The sequence below is a fragment of the Ovis aries genome, chromosome 11, assembly GCF_016772045.2.
Source record: "Ovis aries strain OAR_USU_Benz2616 breed Rambouillet chromosome 11, ARS-UI_Ramb_v3.0, whole genome shotgun sequence".
NCBI classification, from domain to species: domain Eukaryota; kingdom Metazoa; phylum Chordata; class Mammalia; order Artiodactyla; family Bovidae; genus Ovis; species Ovis aries.
This window is the reverse complement of record NC_056064.1, coordinates 33,168,110-33,191,509: the sequence shown is the minus strand read 5'-3', so window position 1 is coordinate 33,191,509 and position 23,400 is coordinate 33,168,110. Positions and strand designations below refer to the sequence as shown.

Here is a 23,400-nt window from a genome sequence, read left to right as displayed (position 1 = left end):
CTAACCCACACAACCTCTCCATTACATTCACACCGTGTGCTTCACTTCCCCTGGAGTCAGGTGACTCCATGTGTGGTCCCGTGGGGCGGGCTCGGGCCGAGATACATACAGCTACTGGAAGAGTCTGAGCTCTGGGAGCCACGGTCCCTGCTGTCCTTGTCCGAGGCAATCTGCCGGGTGATGATCACGTCTATGAAGTTAGCTGCGGTAATGGTGGTCTTCCCTCGAGTCCTTAGCTCTTCCTCATATCTGGACTTGGGAGGAGGCCCTTTCTCTTTCCCAGCCTCAGAGTAAATTACTGCAGAGTGAGGCTGGGGCTTGCCACTCGGCAGGGCTGAAGAGGTGTACAGACACTGACCGGCTCTCTTCTCCGCCTCCAGGCTTTTCTGCTCTAGCTGCTGCTCACTGACTGCTGCCCTGCTCCTCACATTCTCTTCTAACCTGGTGGCGTCGTGCTTACTCTCTTTTGTTTTGGACACATCCATCTGGGGAGCAGATGCAGCAGCGTCCACAAGAGCAGCGAGGGCATCCGCAGCGGTGTTGTAACGGGAGGCCGGCAGGCCCTGACTGATGGAAGGGCCCCCGGCAGGCAGTGGCCTGAAAAGAAAACCAAAGCACAAGTCTGTGACGGGGAGACTCTCCCGGGGTGTTGGGGCGTCAGGAGGACAGACTGCGGTGAGCACAGTGTGCAGCGCTATTGCAGTCACACGCTGACGAGCATGTGCAGCAGACTGCACGTCTGGTCTGAGTGCACACGGAGGCTTACATGATCCGCAGCTGCGCGCTAGGGTCCAGTGGGGTGATCACGCTGGTCCCGTTGGTTCCCTGGAAGACACTGGGTCTCTGCTGCAGCAGGGTCTCCTGAGCTCTGACCGACGGGGATGGGGAGCGCACGTAGCCGTGGCTGCTGGGCCGGCCAGGCTGCTCCGAGCCTGCGGGGCAGAGGGATGCAGGGACGAGCCATCATGAAGAGGCTGGATGGCAGCACAGGGGGTCGCTGACTTCCTCACATTCCCAAATAGAAGACAGGAAAGCAAGTGGAGAAAATCGCGACCCTGCTTTCTGGCCTTTCGAGAAATCAATGCTTTCAGAGTTTTCCAATAAAGATGCAATAAAACCACACTAATAACTTGAAACAAAATCGTCAGCTACCACTTTACTCTCACTCCCATTCCTGTGACGAGTCTCTATCTTGATTCCAAAGAGAAACAAAAAAACCACCAATACTGAAGCACTAATTCAAATCAGGAAGTTTGTCTCTGACTTTTCCTCGTACTCTGGTGTTTCTTATTTCCAAAATCAAGTGTGGAACAACTGTCTCTGAATCACAATGCAAATGATGAGTTTCTGCTGCAGCAGGGCCCAAGGCTGCCCAGCCCACAGCTCCATGGCTCCTCCACTTGACCGTGGCTCCTGCGGCAAAGCTCCCTCACTCACAGGACCTCAAGTTCCTTTTCCTCACTCTCTCCTCCAACTCCTCAGGCTCTCAGACTCACTCTTTCTCACTTGAGCTGGCAGTTCTAGAAAACAGCCATGTTTTTTTTCAGAGCAGGTATCACTTAGCACAGCCATTCCAGCAATTCTCTTCTGTCTGACCACACAGCAGTTTATGTGAGCATTCCCACAGGAGTGCATTCCTAGGACTGGATTATTGCTCGTATTTTTTATGTCTCTGAAAAAGTTATCCCTGTTTATACTACCACTGACAGTGTGTAAAAGGCAGTGTTTCCTCAAACACCACAATACTATCAACCTTTCAAATGTCTGATGGAGAAAAATGATGTTTGCTGGACTTAAAGCTGCATGTTATTCATCAGTGGGATCACAAGCATTTTTAAAACATAGTTCCCACAGACATTATGTAGGATTTGTATCTGGCTCTCTTCAGTTAAGTCAATTTCTGCAGTTTCTATACAACAACATACAAGCAATATTACGGTGCTAGTTCATGATCCACTTCCCAGGTGGCTCAGTGGTCAAGAATCCACCAGCCAATGCAGGAGACGCAAGACATGCAGGTTCAATTCCTGGGTAGGAAAATCCCCTGAAGAAGGGAATGGCAACCCACTCCAGTATTCTTGCCTGGAGAACCCCAAGGATGGCAGGCTACAGTCCATGGGGATGCAGAGAGCAGGACACAATTGAGTGATTAAACAACAAGAACAGCTCATCATTCATTAAAGCACCTCCTATGGTCAGACACTGAGGGATTTCTTTTACATCAATCAGACAACCTTCTAAGCACACTCTGCATCCTTCCTTTACACGCCAACCCAAATGCCACACCTATCTTCAGCAATCTTCTGTGAGCCTCTGCTGGATGGCTTCAGCTTTAATGAGCTCTGAGCCCAGCGTTTTCAGACCCAACTGGTATTGCTAAATCCAAATGCCACCATCCACACTACAACACCACTGCCTCCGCCCTGTCTGGCTCCTCAGCAGCCTAAACACACAAGGGCCCCGCTGCTCTGTGTCTGAGGGCATCCCACCCTGAGCACGAGGCTAGTGCCTCCACCCACCCGGCCGCAGGTAGAGGTCCGAGGAGGCCGCGGCAAGGCGCTCCCGCTCCTTTTCCCGCTCCCGCTCTCTCTCAGCACTGGCCGCGGCTGCGAGGTGTGTCGAGTGTCCTGGAAAACACACAAACCTGCAGCCTGAGGACAATAACGCCAACCCGGCAAGTCCATCAAACAAGCTTTACCTTCTCAAGTGACTGAACATTTTTCAGAAAGCTCCAAATCTGAGCAGTAGGAAGTGTGCTTTCTTAACAGTTTCAGTGATAATGGAGCATAACACGAGCTCCCAGGAGCTCTCAGAGGATCTAGGGACAGATACTGTGGAGGACCTATGACTAGACAGTAAACGAAAAACAGCAGACTGACTGGGGAAAAGTGCCCAAATACCCATAGAGGCTATGCTGGCAACACGGGAGCACACTGCTCCCAGCAGAGAGGGGTGCGTGCACACCCACCTGGACTCACGGACGCGGAGCTGTAAGGTCTGGGCGGGAAGGTGATCTGTGTACCAGGAATATATGTGATTCTGTCCATGGGGGGGGTGCTCGTCCCCCCGGGGTGAGGCACTAAAATTGCTGGAGGCATGTTGGTCAGGTCAATGATTCCTGTTCAAAAGAAACAACAAAATTATGTTTCAAGTGTTATTCTAAAGACACAGAACTGCACATAGCTCTTGGGTTTCTCTAACCCAAAAATAATTTGCATACAGGACAAATACAGTGCTTAAGTTCAGCATGACTCTGAAAGACCTGCTTCACCAAGAGGCAGATGAACACTGCCCCACCCCCCACCCCCACCCTGTGCATGGCAGGAGAGAGAGTGAAGCTGGCGAGACCACGGCTTCCAACTTTAAGGACATCGATCTGGCATCGTTATTCCAGTGCCGCCAAAGCAGGCTGTTTCGATGTATCACCCTGTCTGCCTTCGAGGCTAACGGCCACAGAGCCTGTTTTTCCTTCCTCCCATCATCTGCCCACCAAGCACTAGTCCTGGGCACAGACACACACCCCTGGTCGCTGGGTACGGGAGCCCCAGCTGCTGCTCCCGGGGAGACAGCCCCCTGGCCACGTCAGGCCGCAGGCCCACTTGCATCTGCTGGGAGGTAATGTAGTCGTTGAGAATGGTCTGGCGTGTGTTCTCCATCGCATAGAGCTGATACTGACTGGGGTAGCCGGGGGTCGGTGACAGCTGCCTCTGGAACAGGTAAGCAGCAGCTGCGATGGAGAGAGGAAGACAGGCATGTAGTTGAGTCCGTGCAGAATCCACTTGCTAAATATCACCCACAGAAAGAGTAAGGAAAAGAACCATCTGCTGAGCTACTGAGCACAATCAGCTTCTACCTACCTCAGGGTTGGGGCAGGGAGAGGGGGGACACAGGATTACGGCAGATTCTTTTTGTACCTTGACAGAGCAGCAGTGTGAATATAAACATCTTAATGGCAGACGTAATGATAACGGGGACGACAGATCAGACAAAACAAGAGTATTAACCTTTACCACTAGAACAGCAGCTAAAAACTACTCTCAAGTAGTTTCACTTTCAGTCTTTGACATGTAACTTTATTAGATTTTTCACCTGAAGTTTCCAAAAGCTGTGTTTGAAAAAAAAATTATTTTTTGTAGTATAGATCATCTAATACAAAGAAATGGAAAAATTTGTAACAAATGATAACATTACTTTTGTGGGGGCAGGGGGCGCACTGAAAATGAACTGTCCATGGGCATTTAATCAGCGTGTGCATGTACAGCAGAGATTAGCCAAAGGGCTGGATGGTCAGTATGTGAGGATTTGTGGACACTGGCTCTGTCACACTGACTCAGCTCTGTCATTACAGTGTAAAAACCGCCACAGACAAAACAAACAAGCAGTCATGGCTTGTATTCTAATAAAACTTTATTTGCACCAACAGGCAGCAGCAGGACCAGGCCCCATGACGCAGGTGCTGGAACACTGTAGGTGCGGTCATGAGCTGAGCACACACAGCTTTATACAGTGCCGGAGGCCCACTACATCCCAACAAAACTGCAACAGGAGATAATGCCTCTGTCCTCAAAACACTGATAATCCAGCTCGAGCTCAACAATGACAAGCAAAGAAAACTGCTATAAAATAAAGGATTATGATACACACTAAATGAAAGCATAAACATTCACTTCTGTCTGAGAGTTTGAGTGATAAAAGTTTATGCACACATTTTCTCCTGAGAACAAATGACAAACTCTTGGAGTGTCTGCTCCCCCTTCCTCTAGCCCTCCCAGCCGGGTCTCTCAGGCGACAGTGGTGGGTAGGGGTGAGGCTCCCACCCCAGCTCTGGGGACAGGCCCTGAACAATCAGGGATGTGTGGGTGCCTCAGGGACCTGACATTTTCAGGTGACAGACAATGTGATGGTACTGACCTCACCACAGTCCAGGATAGACGCTCCACCACCTGTGGACAGGAAGCCCTTTCCCAGGCAGAACCCACTGGCCTAGGCCCCGCGCGGCAGCACTGCTGTGCCAGGGAAGGCTGCCCTCCAGAAAACCTACATGCTTTTACACCTACTAAGACCATGTTCACTGACAGTCAGTGGTATCTGTTTGAAAGTTCCTTCCAGCTGTACTTGCTACTACAATAATGAAACAATGAAAAAACTACGCTGCTGCTTTGGAAAGACTCAATACAGAATCGGAATTAAGTATGGAGTAGATAATTTTAAAAGATGAGGAAAAAAATCTAGAAGGATACTGTATTTATTGATAGATTCCTTTGGTGTGTCTTTAAACTTCAACTCCACTTAAAAAAACAAACCTGGAGATGTATCATTTACATAAGGAAGAAATGTGAGGTGTAACCAGTGCCCTGACTAGAGATCAGAACACTGGTGAAGAAAGTCTGTGTTGTAAAATAAAACGTATGAAGTATGCCTATGTTATTCAAAAATAGTCTTCACGTGAACCCACTTTCCAATCAAATGCCATCACATAAGAGGGGTTTCCACGTACCCAGTATTTTAATTCTTTAAGGGGTGCTGGTAATATTCTGTGTCTTGATTTGGGGGCTTGAGCTATAGAGTTTGTGAAAAGCCACTGAACTGTATCCTAATAACATACGTGACTGCCTGCATTCTGTACTTTAATAAACAGAACGTCTAAAGAGGCACACAGCCATGTTACTGCTCTGTCTTCAGTTTTCACTGCGCACTGTGCTTACCAGGATCCAGAGCCCGGTGAAAGGGCATGGCTGGGTCCAAGTGTGCTGGCAGGTGGCTCCGGTACACTTCCCCGGGGGTGCCGCCCCTGTGGTGCGGCTCGAAGGGGCTGTGGCTCACTGCAGGGTCCACGCCAGGCACCGGAGACTTGGCTGCGACGCTCTCCCTCTGGGTAGGGGTCAGGGTTGACTTCCTCTCATGATTAGCAGACTTGCCAGAAGAAATTGTAACTAGAAAAAACGGCCAACACCACAAATCCTTAAGCAAGCTTGTTAAGTAGGATAATGTTAATCTATTTCTCAACCATTCCAATACAGACCATATACATATATCTCTTTGATCTTCTCTTTCTACTAAACATGAAACAATCAATCTTGCAGAACATGCGGGCACCTCTGGGTTGGGAGACTGCCCCCTTTCAGGTCACAGCCCAGTTTATCACCTAAAATTACGAATGAAAGTCGACGCTCTTTGTCATCTCTGACCTGATACGCTAATTCCTCTGAAACCTGCCCACACCAAGCCTCCACCCTCTCTCTGCCTGGCTGCCCGGCTCCTTGCTGGGTCACATAGTGTTCCCTGCTCTGTGCTTCCACACAGACTTCCTCGCCAGCATTGGCCTTCTCCCTGCTCTAGCTTCTTCTACTCTACAGGACATTATTCAGAAGTTTCATTATCTCATTAGTGCTACTGAGTCCAAACCAAAACCCTACCAGTCATCACCTTCCACTGTTTCAGTAACTGTGGTGAAACACACAGAGGATAAAATTTACAAGTTTGGCCACTTCATAGGGTATACTTCAACAACAGTAATACACAACACTGTGCAACCATGCTGCTGCTGCTGCTGCTAAGTCGCTTCAGTTGTGTCCGATTCTGTGCGACCCCATAGACGGCAGCCCACCAGGCTCCCCTGTCCCTGGGATTCTCCAGGCAAGAATACTGGAGTGGGTTGCCATTTCCTTCTCCAATGCATGAAAGTGAAAAGTGAAAATCAAGTTGCTCAGTTGTGTCCGACTCTTAGCGACCCCATGGACTGCAGCCTACCAGGCTCCTCCGTCCATGGGATTTTCCAGACAAGAGTGCTGGAGTGGGGTGCCATTGCCTTCTCTGGTGCAACCATGAGCACCATCTAATTACTATTTTGATAATATCAACTTTGCTGTGATCACACAAACCTATGTGTGGAAGCCAAGAAATCATGCTGGTTTATCACCTCCCCTCCCTGCCTCAACTCGCTCTAACCAGCAGAGCCTCTCCTTCTGCAGGGCAATTCTCCTTCAAGACCAGAACCAACGGGTGCAGGTTTACGCCATGGCCCCGATGGACATTTCCCTCTTCTCCTCCCTCTGCGTGGCCCCTCCAACCACCCACGGGAGTCTGCACATAAGCCCTCAATAAACGAGTACTGCATTACAATCTAAAACGCTCAGTGGAAACACTTCTAAGGGCCTCAGATTGTTCACAGACCACCTGGTAAAAATCCACGCCTGTCATGCCCCAGATGTCTCTGCAGCAGCATGAACCCCTAGGAGGGGCGGGTTCTGGTCATAAAACAGAACCGAGCAGTAATAATTGTTCACAATTACCGAGTCCTTCCCACACTGCGTGGGGCACATTCTGCCAAAGTCCTTTCAACACATCACCTCATTTTATCTGCATAGCCATCCTATGGGGCCAGCCTTGGTATTACACCTCCAGTTCACAGATGAGGACACTAGAGCACAGAAAGGCTAAGGAACGTGTCCAACTCAGTGCAGTAAGAACCTCGATTCACCCTAAGCAGCCAGCCTCATGGCCTGAGCACTCAGACAGCAGACACACAGCAGACAGTGAGGAGAGCTGACCATCCAGACCGACTTCCAGAAATTCTCCAGCTTAGCTGAAAATCCATGCCAAGCATGACCTGTTCCACCATTTCTGGACTCCAGTGCACCCTGCACTTAATGAGAACATTAGACATTTTACTTGCAATTATGCCTATTTTCATGGGCAGCCAGTCTCCCAGAGCACAGCAGACAGGCTGCAAGCCCCTGGAACCAACACCAGGCCACGTGCTGCAGGGGACAGCATGAATGGTCAGACAGCATATGAGAGCACCACACCTTCAGAAGCTCTGCTCAGCATGGGCGAGCCCCGGGACACGGTGCTGGCGTAGCTCCCCGGCGTGCGCCGTGCGCTGGTGTCCTCATAAATCCCCGGGCTCAGCTGCGCTTTGGGAGCTTCATGGAGAGTGGACCTGAGGACTGAGGGGCCAGAGCTCACCACCGACGTGTGCCGGGACCGCACCGGCTCTCCTGCCTTCACGTCCTCATACTTGCCCCTTTCTACCACTTTAACGTTCTCGGGCACAATTTCCAGTGGAGGAATCCCACGGGGCAGTTTGCTAGGCCCCGTGATCAGGGACTTGACATTGTGTTTGATGGCAGATTGACCCGAGCTGCTGTCGAACTTGATGGGTGTGCCCTGTGGGTCAAGAGACAAGTGTTACAGGCAGCCCTGCGGCTGGGCTCCATCTCAAGTTCCACACTGGCGTGTGCCAGGAAAGGACTGCTGAGTGCCCATGCTCCCAGACCAGAACTGAGGTCACAGAGACCTCCACGTTTACTTTCAGGAGACCCGATGTTTAAAATGATCTAGAACCACTGATAACTACTGCTGCACTGTGGTCCAAAGCAGATGGTACCTGGGAGATGGAGCCCTCAATGACCGGCCGAGAGCTCGGCACCACCTCGGGGGTTTTCCGACTCTCCTGAGCCAACACATCCTGCCGGGGGATCTCGTGAACGGAGCGCCCCATCTCTTTGATGGTGGTGATGCCATCGTAGGGCTTTCCTTTGGTGATGGCACCTTCAAAAGCTCGGATGGGTGGACTCTCCCTTTTAATCTGTTTGGGGTACTTAAGGCCATCCTCGAAACTTTCAGTGGTCGCTCTTGGTGTGCCTTCAAAGAAGGATTCAAGAAACACAATTGGTAAATTAATGCCACTGAACTATACACTTAAAAACTGTTATAACAGTAAATTTTGTTGCATATAAATTACAATATAAAGAAATCAATGCCTTGCTGTTTGCAGTTTCTAATCAGTTTTCTGTTTACAGTAAGATCCTTATGTAAATATTCATTTCATTGGCCATTATTGGGGGGGTTGTTCAAGACTTAATACATCATTCAGCACAATCAAGAGTGGTTCTTACATAATGAAGATGTCTGTATTAAAAGATTAAGCAACTATCATCTTCAAATAAACTATGAAACTCAGAAGAGTTATAGTTAGGGTTTAAATACCTAACATGTCAAAAGGGAAGATACCTTGAAAAACAGGCTTCACACCCTGCACGTTAATTTCAAACTACTTTGCCCCGAGACAGTTGTGAACAGAAGCAAACAAGTGGAGAGTTACCATGCATGATGGACCCAGACAGCACGGTCCTGTCCTTGAGGTCGGAGTGAGGGCTCCCCCTGGGCAACGCGCGGCAGATGAGCCCTTTCAAAACAAGCAGGCGGTTCCAGTGTTAGATACAGCACAGATGTCAACTCAGGCACACAACTAACTGTTCTTAAGAGAACACACTTCTGACAAAAGCTCCATGGAAAAAGGAGAACCATTTTAGATTTGCAAACTATTCAGAAGAACATCATGGAAAAAAACAGTAAAAGCTGAAGTATCCACTTTTAAAACTGTTTCTTTTCAAACATTTTTGCAAATAGAAAATGGCCAAGGAAGACATCTAAGTTAAAGCGTAGAGCACAACACTTTCAAAGCTAAGTCTAAATTCTCAGTGCTTATCAAGGTGAGAGAAAATACAGAGGGTTAGGGTTAGGAAATTACTGTTAAGTTCTGAAGAGAAAAACATGAAAGATGGATACCCCCAAAACAGATAAAATACACTAAAGATGCAAACCAAAATGAAACATATGTAAATAACCTTTTCAGAAGTTTCATGTTACATTGCCAATGAATTTGAATTGAGGAAAGTGAGAATTTTTTTTTTAACTACAGAGAAAATTCAGCTCTTAGAAAATTTCAATAGGCCTTCAAGACTGAGGAATCCTTACCCTGTTTCCCATTTCTCATCTAGATTAAAACAGAATAGTTGAGTCAGATTACGACTTAAGGAAAGTGAACCATTCACAAAACTAATCAAGGTGATCATGTGATGAAGGCAATGCCACATAATCAGCACAGGGCTGCACAGCTGTTTCTCCTCCTCACATGACTGCAGGTACAAGCCCTCAACTGACAGAGCAAGAGATGGGCACAGACAGACGCACCAGGAAAGAGCGAGATTCAAATACGTCTCTACTCTGTATGTTACATACCACTCTGCCGGCCCCACAATAAAAACAAATGCTCGTGATGAACTTCACATTTGTAAACTCACTTAAACAGGATCAATCTACAAATTACATGAGCATTCTAACAGTTACCTATGATAAGATCAATTTTGTCTTTACTTCCCCCTTCAGTGTCATGTACTGCTTGATTTATATGTAGAGATGAACATAAATTTAAATGTTTACTAATATAACTTTCATAGTAGTATATTAATTACTATTACACATTTTATACTACATGTGTTTATAATATATTAACATATTTATATGTTTCATTATATACTGATACAAATTTCAGGTAGAAATGACAGATATTAAATGTAACCTAACCCAACAATGCAAATTGGCTATACAGAATTAAATGTATCTAAACAGAGCTCTGGAAACACTTTACCCTCCAGCGGTGCTGATACGGGAGACTCCCTCATGGACAACCCTTGTTTTATTGTTCCTTCCACTGATTCATAGCTTCTTTTGAGACTGATTTCATGAGCTGTTCTCGGACTCCTTGTCCCTTCTCGGGCATTCTTAATATCTGCAGAACAGACACAAGCACTGCTCGGATAGAGCCCAAGGCCTATCAGCCCAAGGCCTAAATAAGTTACTTTAACCTCATGATCTCATGAAGATGATATAAAAACTGGTCTTAATCTACTACATACCTACCTCTGTGTAGATGATATTTATAAAAATGTTTTCATTCATTCAAATATATTTACTGAGGGTCAGGCATAAACCAGGATTGCAGGGTGTGAATTAGGTCGCTTCCCTCAAGGAACTTAACAATAGTGATGGGTCCAGGTTAACTAATGGCAGTTACCACTGAGTAACAGGTACTACAGGCAGCAGGCAATCAAACTGCTGGAAAGGGATCTGGGCATATGAAATTTCAAGTAAGGGTCACTGGACACAGCAATGCGACTGACGATAGTCATCGCCAGCTGAGCCAGGGTGGGCACGGTGGAAAAAGGGGAGACGCATGTCTGGGCAGGACAGTGCAGTTTCAGCACACTGCTCATAACAGTGCGCAAGCTGAAACTTAAACTCATGAACACATCTGAAGACGAACGTTAAATTCAATACTCTTTCTAGGATTACCAGACTATTATCTACTCCTTAACAAGTAAAACTGGCATTCCTTTAAAATAGAAGGGGGTCAAATCGCATTCACGGGGACTTGTTTTTGCTGAGCAAACATTTAGCTGTGGCTCTATTAAACAGAGATTCTTTTCCTAGGCTAAATCTAATGACTACAGCTGGCAGTGGGGAGCCACTCAGGGGACACTTACTCTGGGCTCCACGCTGTTAAGCACTTTTCACTGACTGTCTCAGTTAATTTTTCACCAAAGTTTCAAGAGAAGTACTCACGTTAACCCTTTTTACATTACAGAGGGGAAACCTGGGCTTGGGGAAAGAAAACTCACTTTCCCAAAGCCAGTAGGTAAGGAGCCAGCCCCACACCCCTGTCACATGTGACAGCACCAGCCTTGGAGTGGAGAGGTGATACTTACTATCATAGGATAAGATGTGTCCACTTTTGCCTTCGTAAATAACATGGCCTTTGGAGGCAGCTTCCTCCCGGCCTTTCTCAGGACTGCTCTCTTCAATGGACAGTCTAGAAACAGGTCCCTTCACCAATGCCTCAGTGGGTATGCCAGCCTGGGACAGAGCCGGGGTCCCCTGCCATTCAATCAGACACAGGCAGCATGAGCATCACTTCAGCTGACAGGACACAAACGCTCATAAAATGTAACCTGCCACACCAAGCATCAGATCAAGCCACGACCTCAAATAAGAAAGGCCAGCACATGATGGGAAACCAGACATGTTTTATAAACATAAAGAAAGACTGTACCTTGGTCCTTGAACCCTGGCATGCAAAACTTCCTAAAATGTCAATAGGTATATGAGTTGAGTCAGCTTTCTTCCCCACCTCAAAGTCAAACCACTATGAAAGCACTTAACTCTAAGAAACAAAATTTGTCTTAAGGCCTAAACTCATGCAAATATAATCAAGTTTTTTCAAAATTTATAAGAAAAAGGTAACGACAAGTTGTAAAAGCAAGCAAACAATTTATGATTTTCCTCTCAATTTCTGTTTAAGCTGAACACATGTTAAAAGCTCTGCCAGGCAGAGATGCATCAATTATAACTTGTTTTTTCTGTCAATCTGCAAATAATCCACCTTTTTCAATGAAACACAGTAGAGATGATTTGGCTTGTGGTTTATCATCTGAGGTTTATCACAGGTTTATCACTGAGACCTGTCCCAAACCCCAGAACAATGAACAACTTTGTCACAAAACTTGTGCTAGAATGGCCAACCCACTTGAGACTTCACTTCTGGTTTTCTACCAGCTGTGGTTTGGGTCTTGGGAAGGAGAACAACTGACCTGGGTGATGGAACCTCGGAGGGACGGGATGCTCTCCACAGAGAGTTTGCTAGAGGGCGTTCCCCGAGTTATGCTTCCTTCTTGAATGGCTCCTGAGGTACCTGGGTAACAACAGAATCATCAGCCAATCACACTCCCACACCTACAAAAACACAGGCCAACAAAACCAGCCCCTGCTTGGGAGAGAAGAGAAAAAAAAGGGGAACCGCAGCACAAAAGGAACAGTGTTTTACTGAAACATACTTTAAAAATAATTTCACAATTTTTAAAAAGCACTGCAGACACACAAAATTTCAAAGTTTTAAAATGATTTTTATATGGAAAGAAAACTTAAGAATTTAAAGGCTCTAATTTAAGAGCCCATCTTTAAAACATACTACTGAATTCCCTTAACCCATTTACTGGGGATCAGAGTATATTTCTGCCCTACAGTGTGTCTTACCTCTGACCACCCCTTCGTGCTGGGCTCTGACCAGTAAACCCTCAGGCTGTGAGTTCTGGCTTCGGGGAGAGAACTCCTCCTGCTTGATGTAGGGCACGGTGGCTGTGGGCCAGAGCAAGACAGAGTGAGCCCAAGTGCCAAGTCCCCGACTGGTGCGCCACGAAAGTGGCTACGGTCCTCCCCCTCCTCACTGACCTGGCTTGGTGGCCTCCTGCTGCCGTGGCAGTCCCAGAGAGATGGAGCCTGCTGAGGGCTTCGCTGCCTCGGGGGCGTAGGAGGCCTGATTAGGAGAAGGCAAGTAAGTGCCGGGTGTTCCCTAAAAATAATGTTAAAGGACTAGAATAACACTGTCTCTTCACAAGGTCAACTCTAGAGTTAAGGTACACGTTTCTGTTTAGAAAACTTACCACCCATCCACCCCCAACACCAAAACTAAGTATAAAGCAAGAAAATCCTCGTTGCAGATTGGTTAAATTTTAAAAGCTTTTAAAAAGAGCAAGACATCTTCCAAAATCACCCTAAATTTTAGGTAGATTGATATATATTATTAACAAATTACATAACTGAAAACACTTAACCATACCCTCAGATGTAGCTATTATTATTAACTGCATTTATCCCTGGTGGAGGGATAAATGGTGGAGGAAGAATTTCTAAAGACCCTCCTCCACAAAGGCAACCAGAAAACTAGCAGGAAGGTTAAGAATCAGCCCTTTAAGAATTCTTTTCCAACTCTGTAACCAAAGACCTGTAGAAATCTTGGACCATTTATTCAGGAAAATGGCGAACTCTGGTGAGAACTGTGAGCTCTATGACCCGTGAACTTGCTCTCCTGACCCCCACTGCTGGTCTGCTTCAGCCCTTAGAACCCACAGCTCTGGTCACATGAAAGTACAGGGGGTCAGGCTCAGATGACTGTCATTATCAGACTGGCCGAGCGGTTCTCTGACAGACCCCACTTGCAAAGCTGTCTTGATCTGGCCTGACAGGGTTGGGAAGCAGGTGTAGGCTTGTCAGAAACAATTAGTATCAATGGATTAACTTCTCCCCTGGCCGAGGCAGTCAGAGCAAACAATCAGGCTAACCATAAACTGTAACAGGGACGTCCCTAGTAGTCCAGTGGTTAAGACTCCATGGCAAAGGGTGAGAGTTCCATCCCTGGTCAGGGAACTCAGATCCTGCATCCTTTGAGGTAGACCCCACCCCTCCCCACAAAAAGGAAAAGCTAAAGAACAAGATGTCCACAGGGGTCTGCAGAGGTCCAACATCTTCCTGGGGACCTAGAAGGCCATATACATGTGCAGGCTGCACACCGGCCAGGGGAAATTCCAGAAGATCGTGTGTCCTCACTGTGTGTGGTCCCACCTCAAGGCTCTGTGATAGCGGGCAGTGTTGTTGGCTGCTTGGTTGATGAGTCCCTTGGTAAAGACTGGGAAATTTAAGTCCTTCCGGGCACAGAGCTCCCTGATCATTAGCTGACCACTGATTAAGCAAACAGAGATGTGAGTGGCCACATAACACTGTCACTCAATTTGGGGACCTAACTCAAACAAACGTGCATGCACCATGGAAAACAAAGTGACTGCTGCATTTTTAAGTCAATGTCTCGTCATAAATACTTTTCATTTAGACTCTGGCAAATAAATATGGGAGGGAGGGAAAATCTTTACAAAACAGTAACCAACAGAGAATCTCCTCAGAAGAGAAGTCCTCTTACCTGCGAGATGGAGCCTCCCAGTAAAAACGATGGTTTCTCGGAAGCCACTGTGGTTTTGGATGATGGGATGAGAGGAGGCGGTGGCCGAGTGGGCCGAGTTGTTGGAAGCCGAACCCCTTCAGGGAGGTTAGTTATCACCTGATGTGGAGCAGGCTGGAGGACTTTTAAAAGGAAGAAAAAAATTATTTGAAATAGTCAATTTCCTAGTTTGTGATGTTCCACCTATCTCAATTATTTCTTCAATCACAATTCAACTGTAAGTGTAAGATGAATTTGAGGGTGAACACTTCTATTTTAAATTTCTTTCACTTAGATTAAATCTGTATCCATACTCAGGTCACAAATGGTATCTGTGACACTGAAATACTCAACTTCCTGTCAAACCAGAGCTTTCAGGCTGATGTCCATTTCAGACTATTTCTGTTCAGCTTATGCAAACAGCAGTCTTTAGTGATTTCTTCTCTCTCTGCACCACTCCTGGGACCTCACACAGAAGGTGAAAAGAAGGGTGTTTCTTAGGGACAGTTGATATTACAACTCTAGAAAATATATAGGTATGACTGACAGCCTGTTATATCTCCTCTTTGCATCTTGCATAATTTGAGAAACACTTACTGATTCTGACTCTCCTAGACATTTGAATATTTCTTAGCAGGGGGTGGATCTCAAGATTTTCACAAAGTACATGTACTCATAGGAGAATAGGCAGTCAATGTCACGGTACACAGGTATGAACACAAACCTCCCAGTGGCCCAGTGAATCTCAACTGAACACAACTGAAGATGGGATGCAGAGAAACAAGAAAGGAATTCTGAAATAGCGGGGACGTGCCCTGGAAACAAACCATCCCTGCCAGCAGTGTAGGTGGATGGCCAGCAGCCACGGCAGGAGAATCGGTATTTACCTGGCAGGCCACTAGAGCGGGCTGCACTCACACTGGGCTGCGGAGAGAGCCTACATGGTGACGCTGACCTGGCCGCGGTACTGTGCATCTGTGCCTCCTGCTCTAGAGCACGAGTGGCCTCAGCATAGGGCATATAGGCGACTGATTTTCCTATGGAAGTTAAAGTTACCAACATAAGGGAAGAAACCCAGATTGAAATAGCAAGTGTGACAGGACCAGCCCACACTGTCCAGAGGCAGATCCAACTCTATACTACTATAGAGGTCTAGGTTACAAAACCTTACACACCCAAATCTTCTGTGTAAGCACCAGTACTCTGACGTAATGAAATCCACAAAAATCCAATGACAATTTCTTCTTTCAAAGCACAGAGAACTTCTCTGTCCACTCATTAGGAGAATCAAGTCTTTTCACATACAATAAAGATCACAACAGGCAAACAACGGATTATCCAGCCATTCTATGAATTCAGGTATACCCTGAATTAGAGGCCAGAATGCTGAGAATTTTGACTTTTATAATTAGCCTGTTGAAGCCCACTGCTTAGGTATTAGAGAAATAAATGCAATCAAGAAACGGAAGAAGGATTTCAAAAGATGCAGATCAAAATCATTTTTAATGGCTATGCAAGCTTATGAATTTTACTGTAACAATGCTAATGAAAATTATTCTACTAATTTACCTCCATATGAAGTATAAAGATAAACTTTAAGGATTTCAAGGGCATATCAGATATGCAGTCATATTAAGAAAAAACACAAATATATATAATTATATAATTTTCTATATTATATATATATATCATCTTTTCTTTCTTTAAAGGAAGTAAAATTGACATACTGTAATTTTAGAAAAGAAAGTAAAAATCATCTGTAACCTAAACCACTTTAAACTGTGGCATTTTAATGTTTGCCAGAACAAATTCCCATTCATCTTTTATTCTTTTGCTTACCTAGTTTTATCCATTTGTTCTTTCAGATAAATCTAAATTTAAATCATTTTGAGTACTTCCTCCCCAATGTATCACTGGAATTTTCACTGGATGTATATTTACAGGAGACTTGACATTTTATACTGAGTTTTCCAATTGAGGAACATTGATTTTTTCATATAGGTCATTTTTCATAATTTCATATAATTTTAATAGTTATTTTTTAATTTTGTTGTGAGGAAAACCATCTGTTTAGTATATATGGGAAAAAAACTATATTTTACACACTGATTTCTGCAGATATAAGAAAGATAAACATAGATCTCTGTATATCAATTTTTTCTGAGAAACTTAATGAACTTTCCTCTTAGCTCAAATAACTTCTCAGTTAATTCTTCAGGCTTCCCAGGTGGATAGTCTTCCCCTCTGAAAAATAACTTGCCTTCTCCCTTCAACAGTAGCCCTCTTGCTTGATTCCTTTCTCCCTTAACTGCAGTGACATGGCATCTTCACAGGTCCTTTCTAAAGAGAAGGTCTCCAGCCTCTCACTGTGAAGTGGAAGGTTTGTGACTGGTTTCAAGTAGAGAATTGACTAGCACAATTAAATGTTCTTTAGCTTATTAAGGTATTTTTTAAAACTGGAACAGTGAAAGTAACCTCAGCTAATAGGAATCTGTACTATGGGCAGAGCACTGAGACTACAGGAAGTATCTCGTTAAGCTCTCAGGACTAATGAGATCATTAACAACATTTGACAGAGGAGGCAACTGAGGCTCAAAAGACTCACACCCTCACTGCCCAACCAAGGTTGGAGACTTTCCTACAGCAGTGCAGTTCCTGGCCTGAGCTCTGAGCCGCAGTGCAGTGATGGCTTCCTGAGCACTGGGTGCAGAAATTTCAGATGCCTCTGGAGGCACCATCAGGATGATGCTACCCATTCCTTCTCTGACTGATTAGTAAGTGTCCTAATACTGCGCAGATTTATGAAATAAACCAACTACAAAAGAAAATCATGTCTCCCTTTCTAGACAATTTAACATGAGAGCACATTATATATATTCAGTGAAGGATGGTTTTGTAAGTTTATAAACATGCAGAAAAATAAATATACTTGTCATAATAGTGTTAAATAAAAAGATGAAATTTTAGGTGGTTCTAAATACAACCATTTAGTCATCACGTACTCAGTTGAAAAAATAAAAAAGATAAACTACAAGTTGCACAGAAGCATAAACTCTTATTTTGATTGGATTTTGTTAAAACCTGCATTAGAACTTCACTTCTAACTACCTTTACCTGTGTCAAATCTGAGTTCTTTCACTGCAGAAAAGAGGTTTCCAACTGAAGCAGGAGTCAACTTGTGTAAATGTTACTGGAAAATGAAAACAACTTTTCTCTGAGGCTTTTTCAAGCCTTTCTACAAATGGAAAGGTTTAAACCGCCTGTCTCAAAGAGAAGGTGAACACAATCCAATAGGTGGACAACAGGTGCTGCCTGTTACCTTCTAAATGAGCCTGTGAAAGGAAAAGCCAGAAGTGTGTTCCTACTTCACATGGACAACACCAGTTGGTAATGGTTAGAACTCATTCTCACTGTATTTACCATTCTATAAACTATTCTATGATTCTATGATTCTAGGAATAGAAAATATTCCTATCAAACGTTCTACATACAAGCGAGTTAATTGGAAACATATAAATGTTATTTGGGAGATTATCCTTTAAGCAAACTACAAAATAGCTATAAATTCAGGAGAGCCTTCAGCACTTGTTAAACAAATTACTGGATGAACATACTAGCTAGATTAGCTAAAACAAAACTTAACCTTGGAATAAAATGTAATCAACCACCTCAGTTTGTAGAGAGTCACCTTGAACCAAAGTGATGTCATATTAACAAACACTTTGGTGTCATACTGATCACATAAATAATGACAGTTTGGGTTTAACACCACTGCATCACTATTTAAAAAAGGATACCATTCAGATCTAAACCACATGGATTAATGTGACTGATCATGGAGAAATGCAATTCGCAGTCTGAAGTCTTAGAACTTGGGGGTGCCAATACAACCCACTTTGTAACGGAGATCAACAAAAGAGCCTCAGTTCTTAAAACAACTATACAGACATATTAGAATGATTCAGGTGTTGTCAGCTGAATAATGCTAAGCTTTAGCATAAGTTCAGAAAACACTATTTGAATGTTATTTTTTCCACATTTTAATTCTGTTTCAAAAAAATTATTCTAAATCATTTATGTAAGGAATAGATCAAAAGACTTAAATTATTCTACAATTTATCATTTTCATACTGACAGATTTTTCTCATCATTGGAATGCTCAAAACACAAGTACTTCTGCTAAATCCATTTTTATCCTACTCCATTTAAATCATTCCTTTAACATGTAATTGCTGAGTACACATTATGTCAATTACTGAGTTAGGGATTAAGGATTCTCTAGAGGCAATATACTAAAAGCTCACGTGTTAACAATATTTCTTCTACTTTCATTCAAGAAATATTCATTTAGCACCTATTATACATACAGCCAGCAAAATATCTATTTCTGCTTTATTGACTATGCCAAAGCCTTTGACTGTGTGGATCACAATAAACTGTAGAAAATTCTGAAAGAGATGAGAACACCAGACCACCTGACCTGTCTCTTGAGAAATCTGTATGCAGGTCAGGAAGCAACAGTTAGAACTGGACATGGAACAACAGACTGGTTCCAAATAGGAAAAGGAGTCCGTCAAGGCTGTATATTGTCACCCTGCTTATTTAATTTATATGCAGAGTACATCATGAGAAACGCTGGGCTGGAAGAAGCACAAGCTGGAATCAAGATTGCTGGGAGAAATATTAATAACCTCAGATATGCAGATAACACCACCCTTATGGCAGAAAGTGAAAAGACTAAAAAGCTTCTTGATGAAAGTGAAAGAGGAGAGTGAAAAAGTTGGCTTAAAGCTCAACATTCAGAAAACTAAAATCATGGCATCTGGTCCCATCACTTCATGGGAAATAGATGGGGAAACAGTGACAGACTTTATTTTTTGGGGCTCCAAAATCACTGCAGATGGTGACTGCAGCCATGAAATTAAGACGCTTACTCCTTGGAAGGAAAGTTATGACCAACCTAGATAGTATATTCAAAAGCAGAGACGTTACTTTGCCAACAAAGGTCCGTCTAGTCAAGGCTATGGTTTTTCCAGTGGTCATGTATAGATATGAGAGTTGGACTGTGAAGAAGGCTGAGTGCCGAAGAATTGATGCTTTTGAACTGTGGTGTTGGAGAAGACTCTTGAGAGTCCCTTGGACTGCAAGGAGATCCGACCAGTCCATTCTGAAGGAGATCAGCCCTGGGATTTCTTTGGAAGGAACGATGCTGAAGCTGAAACTCCAGTACTTTGGCCACCTCATGTGAAGAGTTGACTCATTGGAAAAGACTCTGATGCTGGGAGGGATTGGGGGCAGGAGGAGGAGGAGACGACAGAGGATGAGATGGCTGGATGGCCTCACTGACTCGATGGACGTGAGTCTGAGTGAACTCCAGGAGCTGGTGATGGACAGGGAGGCCTGGCGTGCTGCAATTCATGGGGTCACAAAGAGTCGGACACAATTGAGTGACTGAACTGAAGTGATACATATAGCCGTGGTGGGTATTAATCTGGTTCACATTTTTAATAGTCTAAGATTTATATTTAAAACACTAGCAATCTTATATGTAAAACTCTGACACAGGAGGTTCAGTAACTAACCGTTTACTCCTGGTGGGACAGGGACAAGGAGTCAGGAGGGTCAGTTAAGCACCACAGTTCCACTTTTACATTAAACAGTCCTTGAAATGCATGGTGTTCTATAGCTAACAGCCCTTATCTTATACAAGGTACTACCAACAGTCTACTGAATTATTACAAAAAATGAAACCATAGTCAAAGAAGACTTTAATGGTCTCATATTCTAAGTGTGTTGTACTAGGCAGCCCATCAGTTACTATCAACCAGACTACTACTACAGACTACTGACTACTAGGTGTCATCTTCTAACCATAACAGAAGAATATACTAAAATTGAGTAATGGCTCCCTTTCTTTTTGTTTTAAAAGAAATTAAGTGTATCATGCACTAACTAAAAAGAACATGCACAACTCAAATCTGTCACCTGAAGTAACAACAGTGACACACAGGATAACAGCGCTCTTCAAGGTGTCTATTACACTATGCATATGCTAATATACTACTGCTATAAATTATCAAACTATGTAAAATAATGCTGAACCACGTGTTATAAAACAATACTGAATGTGCATTCATTTTCAGAAAGGCAAAGATATAGCTAGATTAGACAGACAGATGTACTGTTTGCACTTTACTAAAGCTGAGAAGGTCAAGTGGCTTGCCCACGACCATAGTGAGGGGTAAGTCAAGGTCTGATCGACTGTGCTACACAAAGTTGATCTCATCATATCAGAGATTTAGAATATCTCCCTGACTTGCTTGGAGGACAGGTAATTCTCACTGACTCTGAAAACTCAGATGAACGCAACAGAAAGAATGGCCAGTACACAATCATCAGCAGTAAAGTGAACATCACAAAATTCACATTAACAAGAAGTCTACTGAAAACATCACCACCATCCTTCAGTGATCAAAAACACTGATATCCCTTGACAATCTAACCAAGGTTAAGGTAAGGAAGTATATCTGTTCAGGACAGCGCCATTAGCCAGGTTTCAAATTCAGCTCTGTTTCCCATCACCTACACCCGTGTCCTGGGCGGTGCGTGCGCTACCCACCTTCCCAGTCTCTGCCGGGGCTCCGGGCGGCACTGCATGGGCTGGTGGAGCTCCGACACTCTAGGTCCAGCTGCTCCTGCCGTTGACGCTGTTCCTCCAGGAGAGCTGACTCATGCATGGCTTTGATGTGCCGCTGGTACAGGGCATAGCCGCTCACAGGGGTCCCAATCGGGATGTTACACGGGGTGCAAGAAACCTACAGGGAGAAAAAAATCTAAATATGCCAGACACCAACTAGGCAGCCATTACCATCTGTTGCAAGGAACCCTTATTTCTATATAATCTGACTGCTTGAAGTGGTTCTACCATTTTTTAAATCAAAGTAATCTTCAAGCTTTATGCTTAAAATGCTAAAACAATTACTTTCAGATTTGAACACGATATAAATCCCAAAGTTGTGTTGCTGCTGCTGCTGCTAAGTCGCTTCAGTCGTGTCTGACTCTCTGCGACCCCATAGACGGCAGCCCACCAAGCTCCCCTGACCCTGGGATTCTCCAGGCAAGAACACTGGAGTGGGTTGCCATTTTCTTCTCCAATGCATGAAAGTGAAAAGTGAAAGTGAAGTCACTCAGTCGTGTTCAACTCCTAGCGACCCCATGGACTGCAGCCTACCAGGCTCCTCCATCCATGGGATTTTCCAGGCAAGAGTACTGGAGTGGGTTGCCATTGCCTTCTCCAAAAGTTGTGTTAAGAGAAATCAAAGTCAGAAATCCCAGTATTTCCATCTGCTTTTAACTCAAGACGTTGAGCCCCTGGTGGCTCAGGTCTGGCCCACCGTCTTCCTGACCCTCATAGGTGCTCACACCCACTTCTGTGGATTTAAACGTCACCTCTATGTTAATGGCTCATAAGCAAAAATTTTTTTTTAAGCAAATATTTTTGAGACATTTTTCTCCAAGTTTCACACTCACTGCCCTTAACAACTCCACTCAGCTATCTCAAAGCACCTCAAAACTCACATTCAAAATGGAGCTTCTCATTTGCTACAATGAACACTGCTCTGGCTTCTCGTACAAAACAGAACCTCAGCAGCTTCAGCCAGAAGTCTGGCAGCCGCCCTGGTCTCACTCATCTCCTCCCCTCCACCACCAACTCCATAAGATGCCAGTTCTCTTCAGACAGGCCAGCCCCACCATCCAACACCACACTGCCATCCCTCCTGCCTTCCTTCTTGCTGCTGCCTGCTCCTCTCTCACAGTGCACATTTCTCTGTTTTCTATCTCTCCCACCTCATAAAGAAAAGAATCCAAGCTGCTTTGTCATGAATATGTGCATCTTGGGACTAGCAGAGAGTAGACTCTTTTAGAACCTGTTATCTAAAGACCCACAGTTTTTTCCACTGCTGTAGGTAGGATTTTTCACTGCACTCACAATACACACATAATTTTCTTGCCTTTGGGTTTTAGCTTATATGTAAATGTGCCTTTTCCTTCTTTTACTATAAATATAAAGCAAAATGAACTGCGTTATTTCCTACGAAGAATTTTTCAGTGTCTCTTTAACCAGGAAGTACTCCTTCCTCTGAATTGCTCATAGTATATTTTTCAACCTAACAGAGCATCACATTTTAATTCTTTAAAATTTTTATTATGCAGAGGGGATATATGTATACCTATGGCTGGTACATGTTGATGTATGGCAGAAACCAACACAACATTGCAATTATCCTCCAATTATAATAAATGAATTTTTAAAAATTGAGGCAGAAAAAGAAACATGATTTTTTTCTATGTCTTATTATCAAGAGCAATCTTTACATTTTCTGAAGTCAGAGATCATGACATTTCACAAAACATAAAAAAATGTTACCTTGAACTCGGCAGACCCTCAATTTATGTCCATTTGGGTAAATCAATGAATGAACAAATGTTTAATCATTTTTTTGGTGAGCCTATTTATCAGAGGCACACACTTAACTTTTACATATTGTCATGTGACCTAGGGAACAAATTTTTATCCTCTGAAATGAAGAGCTAGAACATAACTAAGGATCAATACCCAATACCAGAATTCAGGATCAAAAGGGAGTCAAATTCACAGAGATTAATAAGATAAAATGCAAATAAAACTAGGTTTGGAACTGTATACTAAAGCTAACAATAACCTCTATAATTTATTCTAAACATTCAACATCTAGATATACTATTTACTTATTCATATTTACTATTAT

General features: G+C 44.1%; 1 protein-coding gene across 41 annotated transcripts in view; it reads right to left on the bottom strand.

Moving 5' to 3' along the window:
• Window positions 1-23,400, bottom strand: part of NCOR1 (nuclear receptor corepressor 1) — a 154,513-nt gene that overhangs the window by 15,921 nt on the left and 115,192 nt on the right. For 30 of the 41 annotated variants that reach the window (XM_060395456.1, XM_060395457.1, XM_060395460.1 and 27 more), the window contains 17 exons: window positions 21,231-21,426; window positions 15,499-15,648; window positions 14,594-14,754; window positions 13,072-13,192; window positions 12,877-12,978; window positions 12,435-12,535; window positions 11,553-11,721; window positions 10,436-10,576; window positions 9,107-9,190; window positions 8,390-8,646; window positions 7,809-8,169; window positions 5,706-5,933; window positions 3,521-3,727; window positions 2,969-3,118; window positions 2,520-2,627; window positions 767-932; window positions 110-597 (listed from right to left, as the gene is read on the bottom strand). In XM_060395456.1, coding sequence (XP_060251439.1) covers window positions 110-597; window positions 767-932; window positions 2,520-2,627; window positions 2,969-3,118; window positions 3,521-3,727; window positions 5,706-5,933; window positions 7,809-8,169; window positions 8,390-8,646; window positions 9,107-9,190; window positions 10,436-10,576; window positions 11,553-11,721; window positions 12,435-12,535; window positions 12,877-12,978; window positions 13,072-13,192; window positions 14,594-14,754; window positions 15,499-15,648; window positions 21,231-21,426 — 3,190 coding nt within the window. The remainder of the gene's footprint in view (window positions 1-109; window positions 598-766; window positions 933-2,519; window positions 2,628-2,968; window positions 3,119-3,520; window positions 3,728-5,705; window positions 5,934-7,808; window positions 8,170-8,389; window positions 8,647-9,106; window positions 9,191-10,435; window positions 10,577-11,552; window positions 11,722-12,434; window positions 12,536-12,876; window positions 12,979-13,071; window positions 13,193-14,593; window positions 14,755-15,498; window positions 15,649-21,230; window positions 21,427-23,400) is intronic. The other 11 variants (XM_027974824.3, XM_027974828.3, XM_027974832.3 and 8 more) reach the window with 6 other exon arrangements.